At 45.8% G+C, this 23,204-nt stretch overlaps 2 protein-coding genes across 2 annotated transcripts; both read left to right on the forward strand.

Annotated features, from left to right (window-relative positions):
* The first annotated feature begins 5,995 nt into the window (after positions 1-5,995).
* HOXA10 (homeobox A10) lies at positions 5,996-11,994 on the forward strand. Its single transcript, XM_086951489.1, has 2 exons — positions 5,996-7,380; positions 10,959-11,994. Exons 1-2 carry the CDS (start codon positions 6,576-6,578, stop codon positions 11,231-11,233), a joined length of 1,080 nt encoding a protein of 359 aa, XP_086807615.1. The 5' UTR covers positions 5,996-6,575; the 3' UTR covers positions 11,234-11,994.
* Positions 11,995-18,388: 6,394 nt separating this feature from the next.
* Positions 18,389-21,917, forward strand: HOXA9 (homeobox A9). The gene is made up of 2 exons (XM_086951491.1): positions 18,389-19,024; positions 20,826-21,917. Exons 1-2 carry the CDS (start codon positions 18,472-18,474, stop codon positions 21,062-21,064), a joined length of 792 nt encoding a protein of 263 aa, XP_086807617.1. The 5' UTR covers positions 18,389-18,471; the 3' UTR covers positions 21,065-21,917.
* Positions 21,918-23,204: the final 1,287 nt, after the last annotated feature.

A 23,204-nucleotide genomic window follows, 5' to 3' on the forward strand; every position in this document is an offset into this window, starting at 1 on the left:
GCTTGGTGTAAATGGGAAAAAACGCACAAAAACGTGAATCTTGGAAATGCTACCATGAACTTATTTCAAATATCGCCCTTCAAACATTCGGAATTCTTGGAAGCTCCAAAAATACAAATGTAGATGTTCTCCTCATTCAGGGTATGAGGTGCCTCTTGCCCGCGTGGAGTGTTTCTCAAAACAAGCTTTGGAAAGAGGTCTTCACGCCAGGGCTTGCTCTCCGTGTATCACCAAATCCTAGAACAAGAATAAAAGTTGTGCTCAACAAATGCCAGGTATGATCCAAAGACGAAGCATGCAACATGTATACCCAAAAGAAACGGACTCCCACGATTTTAGTATACAGATATATATTTTGCTATTTCATATAGCGCCGCCTCGTCTAAGATATATACACAAAGAACTGACGCTCATGTTATCTGCAAATATCAATTGTGTCTTTCGTGCAGCACCACCTTGTCTAAACTATGCAGCCAAAAGAAAGTAGCGCTCATGAATTTCTGTACTCAAAATGTGTATTTTGTTATTTCATACAGCGCCGCCTTGACTAACATATATACACACACTCGCGGTTTTAGTATGCAGATATATATATATTGCTAATTCATATAGCTCCACCTTGTATGAGATATGTACAAAAAAAGAAACAAACGATGGTGTTATCTTTATGCAAATATGTATTTTGTTATTTCATGCAGCGCCACCTTGCCTAAAATAAATACCCAAAAGAAACTGACGCTCATGAATATATATGTGCGCAAATATGTATTTTGGTATTTCATACAGCGCCACCTTGTCTAAAATATATACCCAAAAGAAACTGACGCTCAGGATACCTGTTTGCAAATATTTTGTTATTATATGCAGCGCCATCTTGTCTCAGATAAACACTATGCAGCCTGAACACATAGTATTTCTTGATTTTGCTCTATACATACTTGTCCTCCAAACAGAGCTCCGAAAGTGTTGTTTTTTTTTTAAACACAGAACCCAATAAAGTTAAATTACAATTTAAAATGCATCCCAGGGATATGAAACGTGTAGAATGCTGGAGTGAGAATGGAATAAGGCATGCCGGGAGCACGCATGAGGCCATTTCCGTCCTGCTGGGCTGAGAGTTCATGTAACTCATTTTTTTCCTTCTTGCAGACAGAAAATAATTCGAATAAAGTGAACACAAAAGTGTAATTTTGGCGGTTGTCACCTTTCATGGCCAGAATATACAGTTTTTAAATTGGATTACGTAATTACGCCTTTTTTGGAGCAAACCCATTAGAAAAAAAACAATTTGGCAACTGTACGTGCTTTTTGACAAGCGACCGACCATTCCTTGAGCCATAAATTCATTTAAACGTTCTTCGCAGTTTTAGATTATTTACGTCTCTGCGCAACGTGAGTTATTCCGTATAAAAAGAAAACAGGGCCGTGTTTAACACCAGGGCTGCAATCCCAGAACGTCACCTAGCTTTAGTTTAGCATTTTTAGGAAATAAAAAAGTTAAAAGCGAAACTAAACTGTGTGGTACCTGCTTCCACGTTCACAGTGGGTTGTCCTGTGATTTTGTTGTTACAGTATTGTTCGCAGTTTGTAAAATAACAAACTGAAATGTCAGCAGGCAACTTCAAAAAGCCTCGTGCGAATTGTTTTACAGGTTGTAATGAAGTCTCTACGCAATAGCATGCTGTTTACCCTCCCATTAAGTACCCAAATGTGATTTAGCGAGAGACAGTGCACGTGCATACATGTATGTCTGTGTCTCTAATTGTACATGCGTACATATAGACAAAGGCCCAGGCGTTCAAAGGTATACACCATTCCTTTTATTGTATGAAGTGCATGCATTTTGTGTTTTCATTCATGTACGTGCGCGAGTGCATTTGTGTTTGTGTGTGCGTACACACGAATAAGAAGAATTGTAAGTATTCACTAAGTTTAAAACATGCATAACATTGCACATTCTCATTTATCCATGTATGCATATATGTAAAAATGTTCTGTGTGTATTATATTATGTATACACACGTGCGCGGGTATTTATATATATAATCACACCGACTAGTTTCACGGTGCGGAACTGCAGTAGGATAGCGTTTTTATTGGAATGTTGTATACATATACGACGGGTTTCACAGCCCGCTCGCTCGCGCTCCCGGCATCCTGAGTGTGGATGTGTGAGGACTTTTGTTTTCGATATGTGTGCGTGTGCGTGTGTGTGTATATATATATATATATATATATATATATATATATATATATATATATATATATATATATATATATATATATATATATATGTATGTATGTATTCAGGCTCCCTTTATAACTGTGGGAGATCTTTCAGATTCATAGACACGTCTTTAATAAAAAATTGCACTGAATTATGCATAACATCCAGTCTGCGTCTGAACGTAAATAATGCTTCTCAGGGCACGGTTCATAAAATATAAACTATATTCTGGGCAGAGGCGAGGCCAGGCTGCGAAGGTTGGTCGGAGAGAGGCCTACTCCTTAATTTCTCTCACACCCAGTGTATGCCTCGCGCATAGGTAGACGCGCGGAAGGACACACTTACATATGAACACAATGCACAGCCATACGTCCATGCATGGGATGCTCGAGACGGACTCGAGGTGATGTTTGCTCGTACCGAGGCCGCGTGTGGACTCGGCCGCGGACCCCGAGCCGCACCGAGCTGTGAAGAGGCCTCCCCCCGGGCCCGAGAGCTGGCTGGCAGACGCCCTCCCTGAATGCTCCCTGCTGGAGTCTGAAAAGAGACGTTATCCGGTATTTAAAGTGCAGTTTTTGTACAATCTGCGGCCCCCGCCTGCCAAGCGCTGTCTGTTTATCCGAGGCTGGCAAATGCCCCGCATTAGTGCCACCCCGGTGCCTTTGACGAGGATAGTTTGCCGTTTGACTTGGCCTTGTTAGTGATTAAAGAAAGCGGGGATAACGCAGCACCGAGCTATTAAGCCGGTGATCCGGACGTGTGTCCAGGCCGTAAAAAAGAAACAGCGCTCCTCGGCTGCAGGCGGAGCATGAACTGGGAGCAGCAGCGGCACTGGCGCGGCGCGGGGCGGGGGCACGCGCGGGCGGGCACGGGCGAGCGCGAGGGGCTGCCGAGGAAAACGGGTGCCCAGACCCCCGCTATAGCAGGAGAGGTGTGCTGTGCTGGTGTCGGAGGGTGTGTGTGTGGAGGGATGATTGTCTGAGTCAGGTTGTGTCTGTTTGTGTTTTGTAAGTGTGTGTGCGCCTCTGAGTCGGTGTGTCTTTGTCTGAGACAGGTTGTGTCTGTGTGTGTTTTGTATGTGTTTGTGCCTCTGAGTCGGTGTATGCGCAGGTGTGTTTGGGTCAATATGTATTTGTGTGTGTGCTTTTGCATGTGTGTGGCTATGTGTATGCCTCTGGATCGGTGTGTGTATGTGTGTGTGTGTCTGAGGCAGTATGTATCTGTGTGTGTCTTTGTATATGTGTGCCTCTGTGTATGCCTCTGAGTAGGTGTGTCTGTGTGTGTACCAATGTGCGTGTGTGTCTGTGTCCATTTACCCGTGTTACTGGGTCCGTGTGTGTGCCTGTGTGTGTGTCTCTGTGTCAGTATGTTTGTATGTGTGTTTATAGGCCTGCATACCTGCATATTATAACTCATACATACCACAGGCACACATATCTATGCTACAAGTGCTTTAAAAAGCTTTTACGACGTGTTATTTTTTAAACGCTGGGTCACTTTTTTGGGTTTTTGGGTCTCCGTGTCACTCCAGTCTGTTCCTTGTCTGGGGTTAGACATTTTACACGTTATCTTTCTCTCAAGCTCACTCTTTGGCCCTTTCCCTCTCGCATGTTTCACAGTGCGTGTGTGTGCGTATCGTGCATGCCTATATATGCTTTAACACACACTTTCATATTGAAAATGGCCATTCACACACATTTGCATTCCATTACCATACATTTACGATGCATTTTTTAAACAAAAATACATACACAGCCCATTGTTGCAGTATTGTATTTTTTGATGCATTCATATACATATACAAGCGAGTGCCCAGACATATGTTTGTGTGTGTAGCATATGTGGTTATATCCCAATGTAAACATAAATATGTGTGTGTGTGTGTACGTGTGTGGATAGAGAGAGAGAGTGAGAGGTTGGTGGGTCTGCTGGGGAGATTGTGAGTATTTATAATGCATACACGCATGTCTGGATAACATAATGTGCCTGTCTGCCATTTAGTACGTATATGTTAATATATGAATATTGTATACAAGCATACTAATTCTGTTCAGGCTGATGCACGTGCGCCTGTATAACCGGTGAACTACTGCAAAAGGAAAGGTAGTTATATGAAAAGGACATATGTCACTACAATATGTTTGGCGCACGCGCAAGCTACTGTGTAGAGACATTCAAACCTATAGCTCCTGTGAGACACGTACGTTAGCTTTCTGTCATTAGTCTTTTTTATTTTTGCAGGGACCCTGCAGAAGGGAAATAGCCCCTTGGCTAGCCGGATGCGGTTTGAAATCTGACATTCACCTTCGGGCCCCTCCCGGAGCGCCTGATGTGTGTCATGGCTAGCATTGCTTCTGAATCTCTCATGCCTGCTAGCCACATGCGTGTAACGCAGCAGACATCTTCCGGCGAGCCCAGGGAGGGAGGCCGCGGTATTTACAGGAGTTTATGATGCCAGGTCTGGGGACAATGCTCTTCCGGTATTAGCCAATAAAGCGACGCCCTATATGGCCGTACTTTGGCCGGCTGCGGCCTCGTGATGGCCGGCCGAGGGGAGCCCGCCTCTGGACATCAAAGCCGGCCACACTTAATACCACGTTCGTAAAATCAAAGCCACGTCCTCGCAAGAGGCAAACTCCAAACCGGTAAGAGTCGCTAAAAAAAAAACAGGGGTTGATTTTTACTGCCAACCAGAAAAAATAACTCTGTATATGATGCTTTGTGTATTTTGTTTGTACAGCAAGAACGCAAAGCTGGCTTGTGTGTTTCCTGCTGCCAGGGACATACCATTGCAGGAGGGTGGGGGTGGGCCCTTAAAATAACCTCTCCACTGGGGTTTACCGACTGCCCTGCTTCCCACGAAGGCATCCCTCGACGGGGAGGGTGGGCCAGGTCGCATGCCCCTTCTCGGAACACATGTGCAGAACAGATCTGTGCACGCAGCCGCTCTGGCTGCATGGCGTGTCGTCGGCTGCCAGGTGAACGCCAAGGGTAAGCAGGCCTCCGAGGGCCCGGCGGCCCAGACGCATCGACAGACCGAATAAACGTGCCCCTGGCCCTTGCGCAGGCCTCAAATCCTGCATTACATCGGCCCACTCCTGGCGAGCCGTGTGATGCAAGCGTCAGGTGTATTTCTTCTATGTTTATTTTGATGGTTTCAGAAAAAAAGGATTTCTAGTTATTGCACAGGCTGTGTGGGGCACGGCGTAGTATTGCATGTTGTTGGCCTGGCAGTTTTCAGAAACTCTTAATAGTATGTGCCCGCGTTTTAAGACAAGAAACTGTACCGCCAAGCGCTGCGAAGCCGTATTCATGGCCCAGGTGCTTTATCACTTAACGTGATGGGTCGACACATCTGTTTGCGTTCTATTGCAGGAGTAAGGTCGAGAAAATACCTTCCCCTACCTGGTGTGCAGTTGTTTTGGGTTCCAGAGGCAAGTATGCAGTATAACACCGTGTGTGTGTGTGTGTGTAGGGGTACGTCCATCCGGCCAGGTATCCATAAGCCCGTGTGCTAATGTCCTGGCTGCACGGTGTATTTGCTCAACTTCCTGCTCAGGGAAGAAGGCTGGAAACAAGGAGTGTATTTACAAGTGTGTAAAGCCACAGTTCACAATGGTAGACGTTCTCGTGAACGGGGTGGTGTGTTTCAACACTCCTTTAACCAACCCAGCCTCATTAAAGTCAGCAGATTCGAACTCTCTGGAAGTAACATTATTGTGATTTCAACCTGATGTCAGCGGTGGGGGCGGAGCGAAGGCAGGATGTTATATCCTTGTGTAAATGGACGGCTCTTACGTAAGGCTTTTCATGTGTGTTACGTGCTGTGACATGCTGCCTGGCGTCAGGGTAGCTGTTTGCGCGCGCTAGGCGTGACAGGGTCATTGCTTCACCAATCCAACTCAAGGACTTGATTTGAATATGCGAACCCTGGGGAGATGAAAGGGGGTAAGGTATAAGGCTAGAATGTAAATGGCCCAAAAATCCAAGGCCACAAACAACCACCTTGGAGTGGGAATATGCAGTGCTAAAATGATGCACTATACTATATGTATACATTTTGAGCCTTATACATGTGTATTTAAATGCACGCACATGTGTGTATGTAATGTATAGATGCTACTCACACACATATGGTATGTGCCCTTATCGTATAGGTGCACACACCATATACTTATGCACACCTATATGTTTGCATTTTAATTCAGAGGTCCTGCAGAAATCTCCTTTTCTGCATACGAAACCAAACTGGGAGGGGTTGGTGCAGGCGCCGGCCGTCCATTGGCTGCGGGCACTTGCCGTGCTGCGGGGGTATCTCTAATGATATTCAGCATGTTTTGCACAAGAAATGTCAGCCAGAAAGGACTATCTGCTCCCTTCGCCAAATTATTCCACAACAATGTCCTGCTCCGAGAGCCCGGCTGCAAACTCCTTCCTGGTGGATTCGCTGATCAGCGCTGGCAGAGGGGAAGGGGGCGGAGGAGGCGGCGGCTACTACCCCGGCAGCGGCGGCGCCTACCTTCCACAGGCGTCCGAGGCCACCTATGGGCTCCAGAGCTGCGGGCTGTTCCCAGTGCTCGGCAAGCGCAATGACGCGGGGCATCAGGGCGCTGCGGCGCCCGCCCCGCACCCCTACATGCCAGGGATGGAGGTCTGGCTAGAGCCGCCCCGGTCCTGCCGGGTGGAGCAGCCCGAGAGCCAGCCGCAGGCGTCCTCATGCTCCTTCGCGCAGACCATCAAGGAGGAGAGCTCCTACTGCCTCTATGACTCGGACAAGTGCTCGCCGGACATGTCCGCCTTCCCCCGGCTGGTCACGGAGGCCTGCCCCATGAGCGGGGGCGGCGGGGTGCCCGTGCCCGGCTACTTCCGGCTCTCCCAGGCGTACGGTGCGGCCAAGGGCTACCACACGGGCCACGGGGTGGCTTCTTCGCAGTTTGCGCCACCGCAGCCCCAAGTTCGCTTCGAGGCGCCCCCGCCCCTTCCCGTGGTGCCCGGCGGCGGGGGGCGCAAGGAGAGCGAGGAGTCGCCCCCAGGCAGCCTGGCCTGCGTCCCGCAGAGGGAAGAGGAGTCTCGGGCGTCGTCCTCGGCGGCAGAAGAGTCCTCCCCGGCCCCGTCGGACTCCAGCAAGCACTCCCCTGAAAAAGAGACTGTAGGTAAGCAAGGGGGCATGCCAGGGCTCTGGGCGCAGACACCAACAGGGAGGGTGGTTATCTGCGCCCTGCACGGACACCAAGCACCAAGAGAGGGTATTCAATTGCACCCAACACTGACACCAACCCAAACACACACCAGAGGGGATTTTAACTGCCTCCAACACTGACACCAACCCAAAGTCCCACCAGAGGGTAATCAACTGCCTCAAACTAGAGGATAATCAGTTGCCTGCAACACTAACACCAACCCAAACACCCACTAGAAGGTATTTAACTGCCTCCAACACTGACACCAACCCAAACACCCACCAGAGGGTATTTAACTGCCTCCAAAACGGACATCACCCACAAGCACAAACTAGAGGGTAATGAACTGCCTCAAACACTGACACCTACCCAAACGCCCACCAGAGGGTATTTAACTGACACCAACCCAAACACCCACCAGAGGGTATTTAACTGCCTCCAAAACGGACATCACCCACAAGCACATACTAGAGGGTAATCAACTGCCTCAAACACTGACACCAACCCAAACGCCCACCAGAGGGTAATCAACTGCCTCAAACACTGACACCAACCCAAACACCCACTAGAGGGTATTCAACTGCTTCCAACACTGACACTTGCCACAAGCACCATCTAGAGGGTAATCAACTGCGTCCAACACTGACACAAACGACAAAGGGGGGCAAAACTAATACCAGATACAAACATCAACACATAGTGTACTCCTCTGGCGACCAACACGGCACTAAATACAAATACAACCCACAAGGTATTCACTTGGGTCCAACACAGAGACCAAATACCTCAGTAGAATATTGACACCAAATATAGACACCAATAGCAGGAGAATTCAACCGGAGACCAACACTGACACCAAATACAAACATCAGCCACAGGGTATTCAACTGGGTCTGTGACTGTCACCATGTACCTGGGATGCACCAACGTGACTCCAAATACCTGGGGCCAATCACTGACACCCCATACAACCACCAACACATGGGTATTCACATGGAGACCAGCACTGACTCCATTCACAAACACCAACAGGGAAAGCATTGAACGACTACAAAATAGCATTCACCCTGGGGTCGACGCTGACATTAAAAGGAAATCACATTTTACAGATTATTGAGCTGGGTTCCAGCAATGATAGCCACAATGACACCAACTAACTGGAGACCAATAAGGTGTCCAACAAGCACCCCAAATAGAAACAGCAACAAAGGGTTTCTTCAGCTGACCACCAACAATGACACAAAGCACACACACCTTCAGAAGCGGTTGAACATCTGGGGTCCAATGCGAACTCCAAATACGTTCACACACAGTAAGCTTGTTTAGTTGGGGTCCAACCCAGACAACTAACACAAAACACTTTAGGGCATGACACAAAATGATCGAGCACTCTCCGAAAACTATTGCAAACAATTCATACAGGTTACTTCCTGTGGGCAGGCGTCTGACAGCAAACACAAACACCACTAGGCAGGGGGCTACACTGGACCCAACGCTGAAACCAAATGCAATCACCACCAGGCCTTTTTTATTAAATATAACTTTGGACCAATGCTGGCAGTAAATAAAAACACGACCAGAGAGGACATTAAACGGGGGTGGGGTCCTATTCTGACACCAAGCACAAGCAAAGCCAGACAAGTATTTCATTAAGCCCCGCCACTGACACCAAACACCGGCAGGCATGATTTTAACTGAGAAGTAACACCGACAACAAACACAAACATACCCAGACAAGGTATTTAACTATGACCTACCACCCACTAACAACGCAGCTCCCCACATCGGGTCTGGTGCTCTTCCTAAAACGAGACAGCAGCTTGCTCATATGCACCCCACACAGAAGGCTGCATGCCTGTGGGTGAAGTAAACCATGTGGCATCCGCACGCACCCTCGCAGTGTCTGCGTGAAGCACAATTAACAACCAGAGATCACGCCTCACAAACGTGCCGATGAAAGAATATTTGAGTTAAACAGGACACTAATCTGTAATCACACTCCCCATCACTGTATCCTATATGACTCGAAGGCAGGAAACAACAATTCCACACAATCTGACAGGCAATCAGCGCCCAGGGAGGGTGAGAGCAACACAGTACTTTCTTCTTAAAACGTTTAACACATACATTCATCCGTAAACACACACATACAAAATCAACTCAACCATCAGCATTCTAAGGTGGAAATGTGGCGCCTCGTATCGCAGGCCACTTCACTTTTTAATAATTCGTGAAGCATAAACATATATAGGAATGTAATGGTGTGTGTTGTAGGGACCATACGTTTTGTAGATAAAAATTAACTGTAATCAAAGTATATTATTTAAAAGCAGGCCACGGAATTACCATAAATATAAATTAGGTGTATAGTAAATTAATAGGTGCAAAGGGTCAAAAAGGGTACTTAAATGGCTTTAGATGCCTTGTTGTATTCAGTCTTTGCATTTCACTGCACGTGGCTAGCTGTAGTCAGTGAGAAGTGCGTGAATTAAATCAGTGCTTTTTTGAAGGTAGTTAGACCTGCTGAATAAACCTGTAAAAAACGTCCTTTTACATGCAAAACGGTAAAAGTTTAAATTGTAAAGGCTTTTGCAGTCAATAAGTCGAATATGTGATTTAACTAGTCCCGACTTAATATAAATATACATTCTCTAATGTTGAGGACATAGTGTGGGCTAGGAAATCCATATTTATTAAATACTTTTAGGTAAAAAAAATTATTGAACCCACTTAATAGATCTAATGTCGCCATCCTAAGGTGGGAATACCTTTATCTTTAATAAAGGCACTTTTCACCAAACCATTTTGGGTGGATTCTAAAAGTTATGTGTGATAAAGGCGGCGCTTTAGATAGCCCACTTTCTTACATACTATTGAAGTTAATCAATGTGTTCATCTGAGTTCATTTTCGGTTTAAACAAATCTCACGACATTTGGACAAATGCCCAAATGGTTTATAGGTTAAAAAAATATGTTTTTCCCTTTACGACTTTCTAAAGTAGTTAATGTTATATCACCATGTTTCCTGTATTCCGTTTCCTCTATGTAAATTGATACATATTTTCATGGTCAATAAAATTTGACGTAGAAAAATTAATGAAAACATCGAGATTAGCAGTTATGTTTGCACTTTGAAAAGCATGGATACTTTCGAAATACGAAGCCCAAGACTTCTGAGAGCTAAAATCTATTCAACAAAATTAGAAAAATATATATTTTAAAAAGAGATCAAAATTAAAACGCCTTGGTTTATAAGCCGTGTTGCATATCCTTTTTGAAGGCTGGGTTTCAAGTTAGAACTCCAAGATTTCGTAATATACAAATCTACACAATTAAGGGCAATAAATAGACACTGTAAAATATTAGCCACATAATTTAGTCAATTTATCAGGAATAGGCTGGTTTTCAAGTAGGAGTACCTACATTTCAGTTTAGAGGCAACATTTAGTTTTTTTGCCAGCTGACTGTGCATCCAGGAAACATAGGCGCATCTTTGTGGTAAGGGTTTCACGGTCATGCATTAACATGGTGTCTGCTTCCTCCCCTCACAGGAAGTGGCAAGGGCGAGAGCCCGGCGAACTGGCTGACGGCGAAGAGCGGGCGGAAGAAGCGCTGCCCCTACACCAAGCACCAGACGCTGGAGCTGGAGAAAGAGTTCCTTTTCAACATGTACCTGACGCGGGAGCGGCGCCTGGAGATCAGCCGCAGCGTCCACCTCTCGGACAGGCAGGTCAAGATCTGGTTCCAGAACCGGCGCATGAAACTCAAGAAAATGAACCGGGAGAACCGCATCCGGGAGCTCACGGCCAACTTCAGCTTCTCGTGATGGGCCCGGGCGGGTGCACGTGCGCCGGGGCGCCCCCGCTCGGCGCCCTCAGGCAAGAGGGCCTGCAGACACGTGCATGGATTCTTTAATTTAAAAAGACTTTCTTCTGGTCGCCACAGCGCCTCGTTCTTTCTTAAGAGTTTCTAGGGGGACAAGCCATACTTGCGCACTAAATGACACGTGGCACTGTAGGCCAGCAGCCTTTCCATGGGGGTCACGCGCCCCTAAAACTCCAAAACTGTACAAAAGGCCGCAAACTGCAAGAGCGAACTGCAAAACGCAAAGTCCTTAAATTTCGCAACTTGGAAGGCCAAGGTGATGAAGCGAGCGCCTGTTACAACTGTCAAAGCTTCTACCGAACTAAGGGGAAAACGTGCACAACAGCTTATTGTGGAATAAATGAAAGTTTTTTGAATGCACCCATAACTCTATGGTTGTTGGGAATGTTGGGGACATTGCCTTGTTTTTCTATGTGTGTGTTTAGTCAACGTTCAGCTTTAAATCGACAGCAGGGGGCGGGAACCCCTTTTCCTAATAACATTTAAATTGGGCGAAATATTACATTAGGAGTCGGTGGGCGCTGCACTCAGCGCCACTGTGGTTTTAGATAGTAGAGGATGTAGATTTGCTGATGGATGAAATACGTGGTCCTTTGTCTGTAAACCAGATTACCAATTGGTAATGAAAGCAAGCACACGGCCAACACCCGTTCCCCAGAAAAGTGTCCCTTTTAATCTCTAAATAAACTGAACGTTTCTGTTTTCCTGCCTTGGAATATGTACTAAGGGCGAGGGCAGAGATTTTCGATGAAACTGTGAAGTCACAAGCGTGCGAGGATCAAACGTCTAGACAGCGGCGAATGAAATCTATAAATGCAGATATGTATAAATGTCTATTGTTATTAAAAAAAATGCCAATACTGTTTCAAGCAAATGCATTCTATCATTTTTCAGACATTCGAAATGCTTCTAAGCTTAAACTTACCTTGCAGCAGGGGAGGGGTGGAACAGACGAGCCAGTTCGGCTTTGCTGCCGAGGGTAAAAATGCGTGGTTTTATGAGCGCCGGGAAGAATGAAGGACATGAAAGAATTCCTTCAATTTCACCTCCTGTTTTTTTGTGTCTGCCTACCCTCAGGTTCGTCTTTACGCCCTTCAGGAACTTTTACAACAGGAATAGTGGCCCGAGCCCCCCCTGCAATTACTTTAGGACACTTATTTAAATATTACCTAGACGGTCGTAATGTGTCTGGGCCATATAGCAGCGGTGCTGTTAGGTTTGTCGGCTTTTTGTTTCGTTTTATGGCCTGCTAGTATATCTCGATTCTCCCTGTCTCGGACGGGAGGGTTCAGTTGAAAGGGGGACTGGCCAGCCAGAGGAAGCACACGGACATTTTCTTGCCTGTAGGAAGCGGACGTCTGAGGTATTTTCCTTGCAATCGGACCCTTCTCCTACAAGGCCATTGGGAGAGAAGCCCCTGCGCCATTGTCTGAGGAGACCCCAGGGGAAACCCGAAAGGTGAGCGCGCTGAACCTGCCTTTGGCTCTCACTTTAGGCCAGCCCGTGCCTTTCAAATCCACAGCAGTTCCTCTGTTTACAATATAACTATATTTTCGGTGGTTTCTGTTTTTTTCCCCTGTGCTGGCCTCAAGTTGGCGCCATGTGTTTTGTTGTGTGTACATGTGTAAACTTCTCATGCAGATCCGTTCACTTCGATCTACCCACATGTACAATAATCAGTGCAGAGTTTTTTTCCTAGAATACCACGTCTAGAACTTTCACTCAAATGAATGCTCTTTTTGCAGAGTTGACTTGCAAACACCTTTGACTGTTAAACTTTACAGTATTTTTTATAGTTTGTCAGTGCCTGTCTTTTCTTTGAATGTATGTTGACCTGTGAGAGGGGGGCAGGTCTGAGGAGGTCTCCGAGTCCCCGTTTGGATTGTTGGGTATAAAAATGGAAGAAATACTTTGTATTGACATTGCTTTGGCTGTTTTCTCTTATTTGGACGTGCGGAGACTGCGGCCACTGTGGAAACTGTTTTGTGGTTTAGGTAGTTTCATGTTGTTGGGGCTCGATCCTTCTCTCTGCAACACGAAACTTCCTTGATTACTCCAGTTGAGCTCGTCGCCCTGCAGGTATGCCTGCCTTCTGTGCGTTCCGGAAGATGAAGCCGGCTCCGGCGCCCGGAGCCAATGGAATGCGTCCAGTGCATTTCGGACCCCAAATGCTGCTTTTGCGAAGGGTGAGGTGGTTGTAGGGTGGGGGCAGTGGCACAGCTATGTACTGGACTCTTCGTCTCCAATGCCCCGCCTTGATGGCCCTCCCCACCCCCCGTCGAGTGTGTGTTTAATGTTTTAAAAGTTCACCTTTTTTACTCTTGCCATTTTTTCAAATGTGTGTAACAGTTTCAATGTTAGAAAAATATGTTCTGCTGTGCTCATGTGACTTAATGTACCTTAATAAAGCCATGTACAACTCCCTCCAACAATAATAAAAAAAATGTAATTACTCTCTCTTACTGATAGGTGACATGATTCGATGGACGAACTTTCTGGATTTTGTGGCATTGCTTGAAAACACGTTGACAAGCACAGAAACATATGTGGCCCAATGATGTCTACTTGTATTCTGTGCAGAGCGAACGCAGGAAATGAATAGAGGGGAACGAAACACGACAAAATGAAAACATATCTGGAAGTAAAACCCGCAGGGCACACAACGTGACACTTGTGCGTGTGTAACAATAATTGGCTTGAAAATGCTTGTTTTTAAATCCCAGCCCCCGTGGCACATGCGGTTAACGCGCGGCGGGTTTAGCCGCACAAGCTCTCGGTTACGACCATTATTGTGAGACGGGGGCCAGACATTCCTTGGAGCTGAACAAACAAGGGAGGCCTGGCTGGGCCCGGGCGGAGGAGCCGGTGCCTGTCTGCTGCCGCCAGAGGCAGCGCCAGCCCCCGGAGCCCCACGCCCTGCCCGGCCTTTATGGCCCACTTAAGGCCTTCCTGAAAACCCGGGTCCTACAAAAAAAAATAACACTCGGTTTATTTATCATTTTAGATTTCTTTCCATTGGATACTTCTTTCCATAGTTCCAAAAGCTGAACCTGTTTATTCTCCCGTTTACGTTTAAATGTATATAAAGGCTTGTTTACGTAAAGAAAAGCGCTCAATGTCTAGTGTGCGGGCCCGTTCACGTCCATGTATTTTCTGCTCCAGCCATGCAGCGTGCATTGGCACTGCGCCGCCATCTTGGCACCACAATTCTATGGGCTTGGAACCCCCAGTAGATGTATAGATGCAGCCCTCAAGGCCCGCGGGGGTGCCCGCTGGACGCCATCACCAGACGGGCAATATTTATGACCCGCCCCCTTTTTGATCCGATTTGTTATGGGGGCCCCGTAGGCTTCGATTAAATATGCTGCCGAAAAGGCCTATTCTCGCTGCATCAGAGCGTGTAAATAAAACAAACTCTTTGGTGAAAATACCTGTGGTCTAGGAGGCGCCAAGTGCATATTTTAAAACAACTATGCCTTTATTTTCTTTGTATACCCACATTGGGGGGGAGGGGGTGGGGGTGTCCTCATTTATAGAATTTGCAAAATATGATCATATTATTGGTAACATATTTAAAGTCGAGCCCCTCGTCTGACGCTCACGTAGTTTAGACACACACACACACACACACATTGTTGTCTGCATAGGCATGTTACGTGTTAACAAACACAACAGAAGTATGTGCAGTGAGTGAGTTTCATACTCATTCACTGCGCAGATTTCTGTTGCGTTTGTTAACACGTAACATGCATGTTAACATGTTTCAGATTGGCACATGGCCCTGTGACAACCCGTAATATCACCTGCCAATGTGTGCACACACACGCAGGCTCGTGCACGTGTGTGCGTCTGTGTGCATTTGTTATGAATATCTATGTGTGATCATGAGATCCTTAAGTTCATACACACACGCACATATATAAATTCAAAAATTCACACACGCACACTGAGATATATACAAACAGGCACACGCGCGCGTGTCTATATACATCTGGAAATAATATTACAACTAGCCAACTAGTGACAAGGTCATGACAAGACCTTGTACCAATTTGCAATATAAATAATAATGCGTTATGTGTCCTATTTCTACAAATTCACTACACAAACATACCTCATGCTCTCTTTCTCTCTCTCTCTCTTTCTCTCTCTCACACACACACACACACACACACACACATGTATGTATATATATATATATATATATATATATATATATATATATATATATATATATATATATATACACACGAGTTACAAAAATACATCATGGGCTCTCTCTCTCTCTCTATGTATATATATATGTATATATATATATATATATATATATATATATATATATATATAGAGAGAGAGAGAGAGAGAGAGAGAGCGAGAGAGAGAGAGAGAGAGAGAGAGAGAGAGAGCGAGAAAGAGAGAGCATGATGTATTTTTGTAACTCGTGTTAATTTGCTTAAATGTGTACACATAAACGTATGTTTAAACACAGTCTGTGTAAGAGTGTGTTGTGTGTCCGTGTGTATCGTTTATTGTGCTTTCTGACGCTCTATGTATATGCATGTAGTTCTTTTTGTGTAGTAATAGGGTTACAAAATACTTTTCACGTTTTTTTTCCATAATACCTTTTAATTCTTTATGCTCAGCTGTCTGTGGCAAACATCCTTTACCACCAAAGTTTTCATTTTTCGTACATTCACAACACGTTACATTGATGAAAATGGAAAGTGGCGGCAAAAGTCTAAACTGGGTTCATCTAAAACTCCAAGTGCCGTTAAATTCTTATGGTACACATAATATTAGGTTTGAACGGGCGTTTGTCGTCTGTCCAGTTGTAAATGTAACAGACAAGTTATCGGCCGGGAAAACAGGCAGCGTTTTACTGTGACAGCCTCATAAACCCGGGGCGGCGGAGGAATGGTAAAACGAGCGGCAATCGTCAAAACATCCGGGGCAATATTAATTTATAACTGCGTATTTCCGGCGCACGTTCCCAATGTGCTCGTGGGCTTTTACAACACCATTCTGATAATGTCCTTCCTTTCAGCTCGAGGGCTGAAAAGTAGAGAAGTGTACCAACTAATACACAGACAAACCAGTTTGTAGGGTGTTCCTGATATGCGGAAATCCACAATTTTAGAGTGGGTCAGAATTTCAGTAGAAATGATATAGTGCACAAAAAAAACACACACGGGCAGGCACAGAGAATAACATGACTGTAATTACGCAAACATCCAATAAAATGAAATTGAGGGAATAAGAAAAACGTGTCTTCAACGCTTTAAATGCAGATATTTTTGAATCACAGAGCTGCAAGCGTGTCTCCAGGCAAGCCATGAGAGACGGGAGGTTTTCGTGCAGAAGCAGCGGTGTAATCATGTTGTTTTCGCACACTGATTTAAATCTCGCCCCATCACTTCTATTTTTTAGCCTAGGGACTATAAACCTCCGCCGTGCACGAATGGAAGATCGCTTCCGACCTACTGGACAAACACATCTTTGCTTTGTTGCTAAGCTGCCTGAGGAAACTGACCATGTGTTTGGGGCACACATTTTAAGATATAGCGAGATTCCGAGGTGACAGGAAACAATTCCCTATGAAAATGCGATCACTGGGGTTGTTTTGTGGAGGGCCTACCCCAAGATGCTTACCCCACTCCCTCCCGTCCCCTTCGTCCTCTCACCCTTTCTAACTTCCCTCCAGCATCCATCGCCCCCCCCTCTCCATTCTCAGACCCACTATTTGTTTCCTTGGGCACGATTAAAAACGTAAACTTTAACAGAGGTGACAGTGGCCCTTTCAAAAATGACCTTTCCCCCCTGTTACTGGCCCCTGTGTACCGTGTATCATATTAAACCTGGCCAGAATATTAGAAAATGGACTGTGGTGTGTGCATTTTTTATGGCTGGGGTATATTCTTAGAGTAAAAAAAACGCGCATCTTATTAATTTCCTCTTTGTAATGCGCGGGCCTTATTTCATATGTGTCATTTTCCAAAACTGTGCTATTGCAACAAAAGACCCCCCACTCCCCTCCCCCTCAACATAGTGAAGCATAACCCCCCCCCCCGCCGCACCCTAAATGTTTTCACTTTTGGCGTTAAGGGCTCTGGTTCTTTGGTAATAGTATATCTAGACAAGTACAGAGGCACACCGTCACACAGAGACAACCCTACCCACAGAGACACACGCAGACACAAAACAAGAGACGACCGCAGCGTGGGTGGGGGGTGCTGTTAGCCCCATTTGCATAAACAGGGCACATGGACGGTGCCACTGTGGCATGGTTTCAAGGCTCGCTTCTCTGTGGTGAGCAAATATATAGCCAAGCGGAGCTCAGGGGTTCCCACGCTGCTGCCTTTGAACATCATCAAAAGTGCGGGAATATTGCAGCACACTTTTGGAAAACCACATCCTTGGGGGAGGGCGGGGGAGAGATGTTGTGGCCCCTTTGCCAGCCCCCGTGGGCCCATCTCGGAACCGCGCTGTTGTTGACACAGAGTCCCCCACACCTAAGACAATGGAGGGTTTTAAGATTTCCAACACAGTGTTTCCACTGCTGAGCCTCACAGCGAGGCGAATTAAAAATGTGCTCGCTGGCTGGGCTGTGTGGGAAAAAAACCCGTGGTCGCCGGAACAATAACTCCCGGCGAAATGTCATAAATATATATTTAAATACACTATAGCTCGGCTGCTATTTTTTCCCCTTCTTTTTTACAGCCTCAATTATTGCATAATTTTATGTCGAGGTCTCCGATCTGCGGGCTTCCCTCCTGGAACAGGGTCCGCCGTGTGATGCTGTGATTAATTATGGTATAAAAAGAGTCCGCTCGGAAAAGGGTAGCCGCGTCTAGATGTGATCTTTTAATCCTGGCTGGCCACAATTAAAACAAAACTTCGCCGTATAACTCGGCTATCCCCTTTTTGCATATAAAAAAAAAACATATGGCTTGCCGCTATAAAAAATGATGGCTGGAAAACACTGACCCATTAATAGACTGCGGACTGATTTATACGTTATTGTTCTGCTGCGCAGTCACGTGACGCCGGGAGGACCAATGGGCGGGCGCGCTGCCTCCAACTTATTAGGTGACTGTACTTCTCGCTGGCTCCAAGTTGTTACATGAAATCTGCAGTTTCATATTTTTTTCCTGGAGGTCCCGCTCTGCCGTGTGAGAGGCGATGTCGACCTCGGGGACGCTCAGCAATTACTACGTGGACTCCTTCCTGCTGCACGACAGCGAGGAGCTGGTGCAGTCGAGGTATGCAGCGGCCGCCGCCGCCTCGGGCCCCCTGGCACCCCCGGGCCGGCAGCCGGACCACGCCGAGTTCACCCCGTGCAGCTTCCAGTCCAAGAGCCCGGTCTTCGGCAGCTCCTGGAACCCCGTGCACCCGGCGGGAGGCGCTGGCAGCGTGTACCACCACCACCACCCCTACGTGCACCACCACCCCCACCAGGCGCCCGAGGCCGGCAGGTACATGCGCTCCTGGCTGGAGCCCGTGCCCGGGGGCCTCTCCTTCCCCGGCCTGCCCTCGGCCCGGCACTACGGCATCAAGCCCGAGCCGCTGCAAGGAGGCGCCCGCCGCGGGGACTGCACCACCTTTGACGGCCACACGCTCCCGCTGCCGGACTACGGCACCTCCCCGGCCGACAAGCAGGGGGGCAGCGAGGGGGCCTTCCCGGAGGCGGCCGCGGAGAGCGAGGCCAGCGGGGACAAGCCCCCCACCGACCCCAGTAAGTGCGCACACCCACCTACCGGCTGCGCGCAGCGCGCAGGGGGGGGGGGGGGGGGGGGGGCACCGCCTGGCACGTCCAAAACAAACCTTTATTCATGTTTACATTTAGATGGAAATGTTACTCGGCACTCAGGTTACAAATGATCGCGCTCAAAGCCACGTAGATTCATATCTCGCCACAATACACATGTGCCTTGTGTGTTGGCAACATCTCAGCGTCACGGTTCGGTGCCACCCTGCCCTTACCGGGGCGTTCAACACTGTCCCAGGCATGCATTGAACCACACGCATGACCTTGTCGGGAGAAACCCATGCAGACCCTGGATTGAAACACGAGTCACACACAGTGTGGCCCTAGGCGTGTGGGTGGGTGTCTGCGCGTGCGTGTGAGGACCCATGCGTGTGTAAGGTGTATGTAGTGTGCGTGTGTTTACGGATTTGAATGCTTGTAGAGAGGCGCACGCATGGCCATATAGTATTGTTATTGTATACAGAGTCCAGTGTGCTGGTGACTCTGTGTGTATGTGTGTGTCCGTAATGGGAGTTTGTGCATTTATATTCACGTCTGAGTGCGTGTGCATGCATGTATGTATGTGTGGGTGGGAATGTATGTGTATGTATATATGAATGTGCGAGGGATACAGAGAATAGTGTGTGTCTATACTATGAGTATGGTAATATTGTGTGCCTGATCTAGTTGTTTATGTGTGTGCGATTGTGTTTGTATAGCCATACTTGTTCATTTGTGCATATATGTGTAGTTTGCTGGATATGCACGTATACATAAGAATGTGTTAGAAAAGGTACTTGAGTTTGTATATGCACACACATGTGCTTTGGTGATTTTCGGTGTTCGAATGTACATACAATCTTTCATATTTTCTGTGTGCAATGAAGTTTGAATCCAAAACTGAAATTGTTTTTTTTCTCTCTAGTAATAAACAGACTCGTGTACACACACACACAAGGGTAGATAAGGTTGTGTGGAAATGTTATATAAATATATATGTATATAGAGTATACACACACATAACACAAGGGTACATAAAGTTGTGTGGACATGTTATATATATATATGTGTGTATATATGTATTATTATATATATGTACACAAATAATATATATATATATACACACATACACACACAACACGCACACACATATACAAGGGTAGATAAAGTTGTGTGTAAATATTATATATAAATATATATATATTCACATATATATGTGAATATACACACACATAAATACACATACACACACATCTATAATGTGCTTATACCTTAACACTCTTAGACAGCGTCACAAGAGCCATAGTAACACAGAACCTCACCGAAAGACGATTATCCACAGAAACTGGATTATTTGCGGCCCAGTCATTCATTGTAAGGACGTCCCTTGGCCTTCCCGCTTAAAGGGCAGCACAACCGTTCCCCTTGAAATGTTACAATTTTGTTTTTGGCGCACTTTAATCCCATCGAGAGTATTTTTGCGAGGTGACACCCGCACCCTGTGCTGGTCCCAGGGAGCCAAGGTCTACCTAAAAATCAAGTTCTGTAAACAAATAACAAGGGCAGAGGGGGCGGGGCTCTGGCCTTTTACTGCCTGTGCACTTCTATTTGACCCCGCCATGTGAAACCTTGCCTGTTCCTTGGCAGCGAAGTTTATAGCGCTTTATTAAACATTAGGGGCCTCACAGCTACATCCACAAAGCGTCGACATTTAGGTACAGCGAAGCGGTTCCGCACTGTTTGCCTTTACCGCCTCTTAACTCTTTTTTTTCTATTTTTATTCTTTCAGACAACCCTTCCGCCAACTGGCTGCACGCGAGGTCGACGCGGAAAAAGCGCTGCCCCTACACCAAGCACCAGACGCTGGAGTTGGAGAAGGAATTTTTGTTCAACATGTACCTGACCCGGGACCGCAGGTACGAGGTGGCCCGGCTGCTCAACCTGACTGAGAGGCAGGTCAAGATATGGTTCCAGAACCGGCGGATGAAGATGAAAAAAATAAACAAAGACCGGCCGAAGGACGAGTGACGGAGCGGAAACGCGTCGACCGCCAGGTCTCACTGTGTCAGACCCATTCGTATCATTGTGTACACGTAGCGCGCCAGAGCTCGGGTTACCGGGGCCGGCCACGAGGTACTGTAATAGTTTCATTTTATACCAGGAAAGCACTAGGCCATTATGGAAGCTGGATGCGAGATGGCTCGTACAAACCTACCTGTTCTCACCCGCAGAAAAAAAAAACTACCTTTTCAGAATGCACACAACTACGTTCGGACTGTATGGTTTAGTTTATACATATGAATATATATATAAATAGATGTATATATGTAGCTCTGTTTATTTGCTATTTGTTGGCAGCGAGGTCTGCTGTAAAATACTTGAATACAATGTGTTATGTTGTGGTAAACATGTATGTGACTTGTCGTATGTGCTCCGGTGCTGTGCACGTTTCTGATTGTGAAAGCCGAATATGGATTGAACTCAGGTTGTTAAATATGAAAACAAGTTGCATAGAGTATAGCCCGGTCGAGTGCTAAGTATGCGTCCTGTAGACCAATTTAGTCTGGCGCAAAAGTTGCGCATGGGCGCAAAATACGCGCAGGGTAGGAAGCAGCTCTGACGCAGTATAATGTGGTCTGCACACGTGATATGAAGCTGTCTATGTCGGTTGTATGTATAATCGATATATTAAAACAAGGACGAGTGAGTTGATTACTTTCAACTTTGTTGTGCACCACTGGGCAATGAATACTATTTGGAGCTATACTTATGCTGAACTTAAGGTTAACTACCTATTGTTTATGTTGAGACTTATTCAAATACTTTGATGCTCGTTGTAATGAAGTTTAACCTATTGAAATAAATTATACGATATGAAACATACACTTGTTTATAGTATATTTCTATCAATTGAAATATTGCGTTATACAGAAAAGTACACTGTTTAAGCTGACATAGTTACCTCATGGCCTAGAGACCAAATTGTAATAATGGAATCTATTTACTTATTTAGAAATAAAAAAAAATGATTTATTTTGGGTGATTTGTTTAGTTACTCAGATGGTGCGAGGCGGGATTAATTTATTTCTGTGCCATTTTTTCAAATGTGGTAGCCTTCGGGGATATACAGCAAGCAAACAGTCTCAGGGTGATTCATTCCTCAGTAAAGGTTCCAGTGTTAAACATTTCTGCATATATTGCACGTTCCATAATAGTCAAGAACTATATATATATATATATATATATATATATATATATATATATATATATATATATATATATATATATGTGAAAGATAATGTCTCAAAAACAGCCATTGTAAATCACGTGATGCTGCCGTTCTGGACAAAGCACCTGATTAATGCCGAGTAAAACATTTAAATAATTATAGCAACTACTTCGAATGTATCACATGGCACTAAATTACTCCCATTTCATATGTCCCAGTATTAAATGCCAATAAAACACCTTTTACGGTTATTGAAAAACGTAACAACAGCAGAATTGATTAGGATCAGGAAAACACATTCTACCCTACAATATTAGGAAATGTTAATTTAGGCCAGATGCCAGACATGTATAAAATTGCCATATTTGTAAAGGCAGATGCGAGGCATTACAGATGTATGTTTGCAGATCGGGAACATCGTGACAATGTGTTCACAAGTACCTTAAAGAGCACAATTTGCTATAATGTGTAGGCAGAAACGCTATGTACAGGTAGTTGCATCGCCAAGTGTCCCAGAAAGGCAAGGTTTCAAACATTAGAAAAACAAATACTTATTTGTTCACATTAAGATTGCTAAAGGCGTACACAGAGAAAAAAAGAAACAGGGGACTGGAAATAATTGAATCAGGAAGTTGTCAAGAAGGGCAAACCAAGGAGAAATAAAGGCACACCAACTCAGTGAATTACCCCAGAACTGTTTCGGCTTTGGGTAGACTTCTGGAAGCCCGGGGAGCCGTCCTTTCCTTCGACAAAGCGTTGTCAAAATATCCCTTCCTCGAAGTCTAAAAAAAATAGCGTTTGAAAATGTGTAGAAGGGATGCCTCGCTTCAAATGTTAGGTGGAGAAAACAAGTCGGTTCACTTTACTTGCAAGTCCTGACAGATGATGTTGTTAGGAAGCTCAGAGCCATATAGTGCAATAAAACAAAATTACTACTGC

Source organism: Lissotriton vulgaris, unplaced genomic scaffold (assembly GCF_964263255.1).
Source record: "Lissotriton vulgaris unplaced genomic scaffold, aLisVul1.2 SCAFFOLD_3740, whole genome shotgun sequence".
In the NCBI taxonomy this organism is placed as follows: domain Eukaryota; kingdom Metazoa; phylum Chordata; class Amphibia; order Caudata; family Salamandridae; genus Lissotriton; species Lissotriton vulgaris.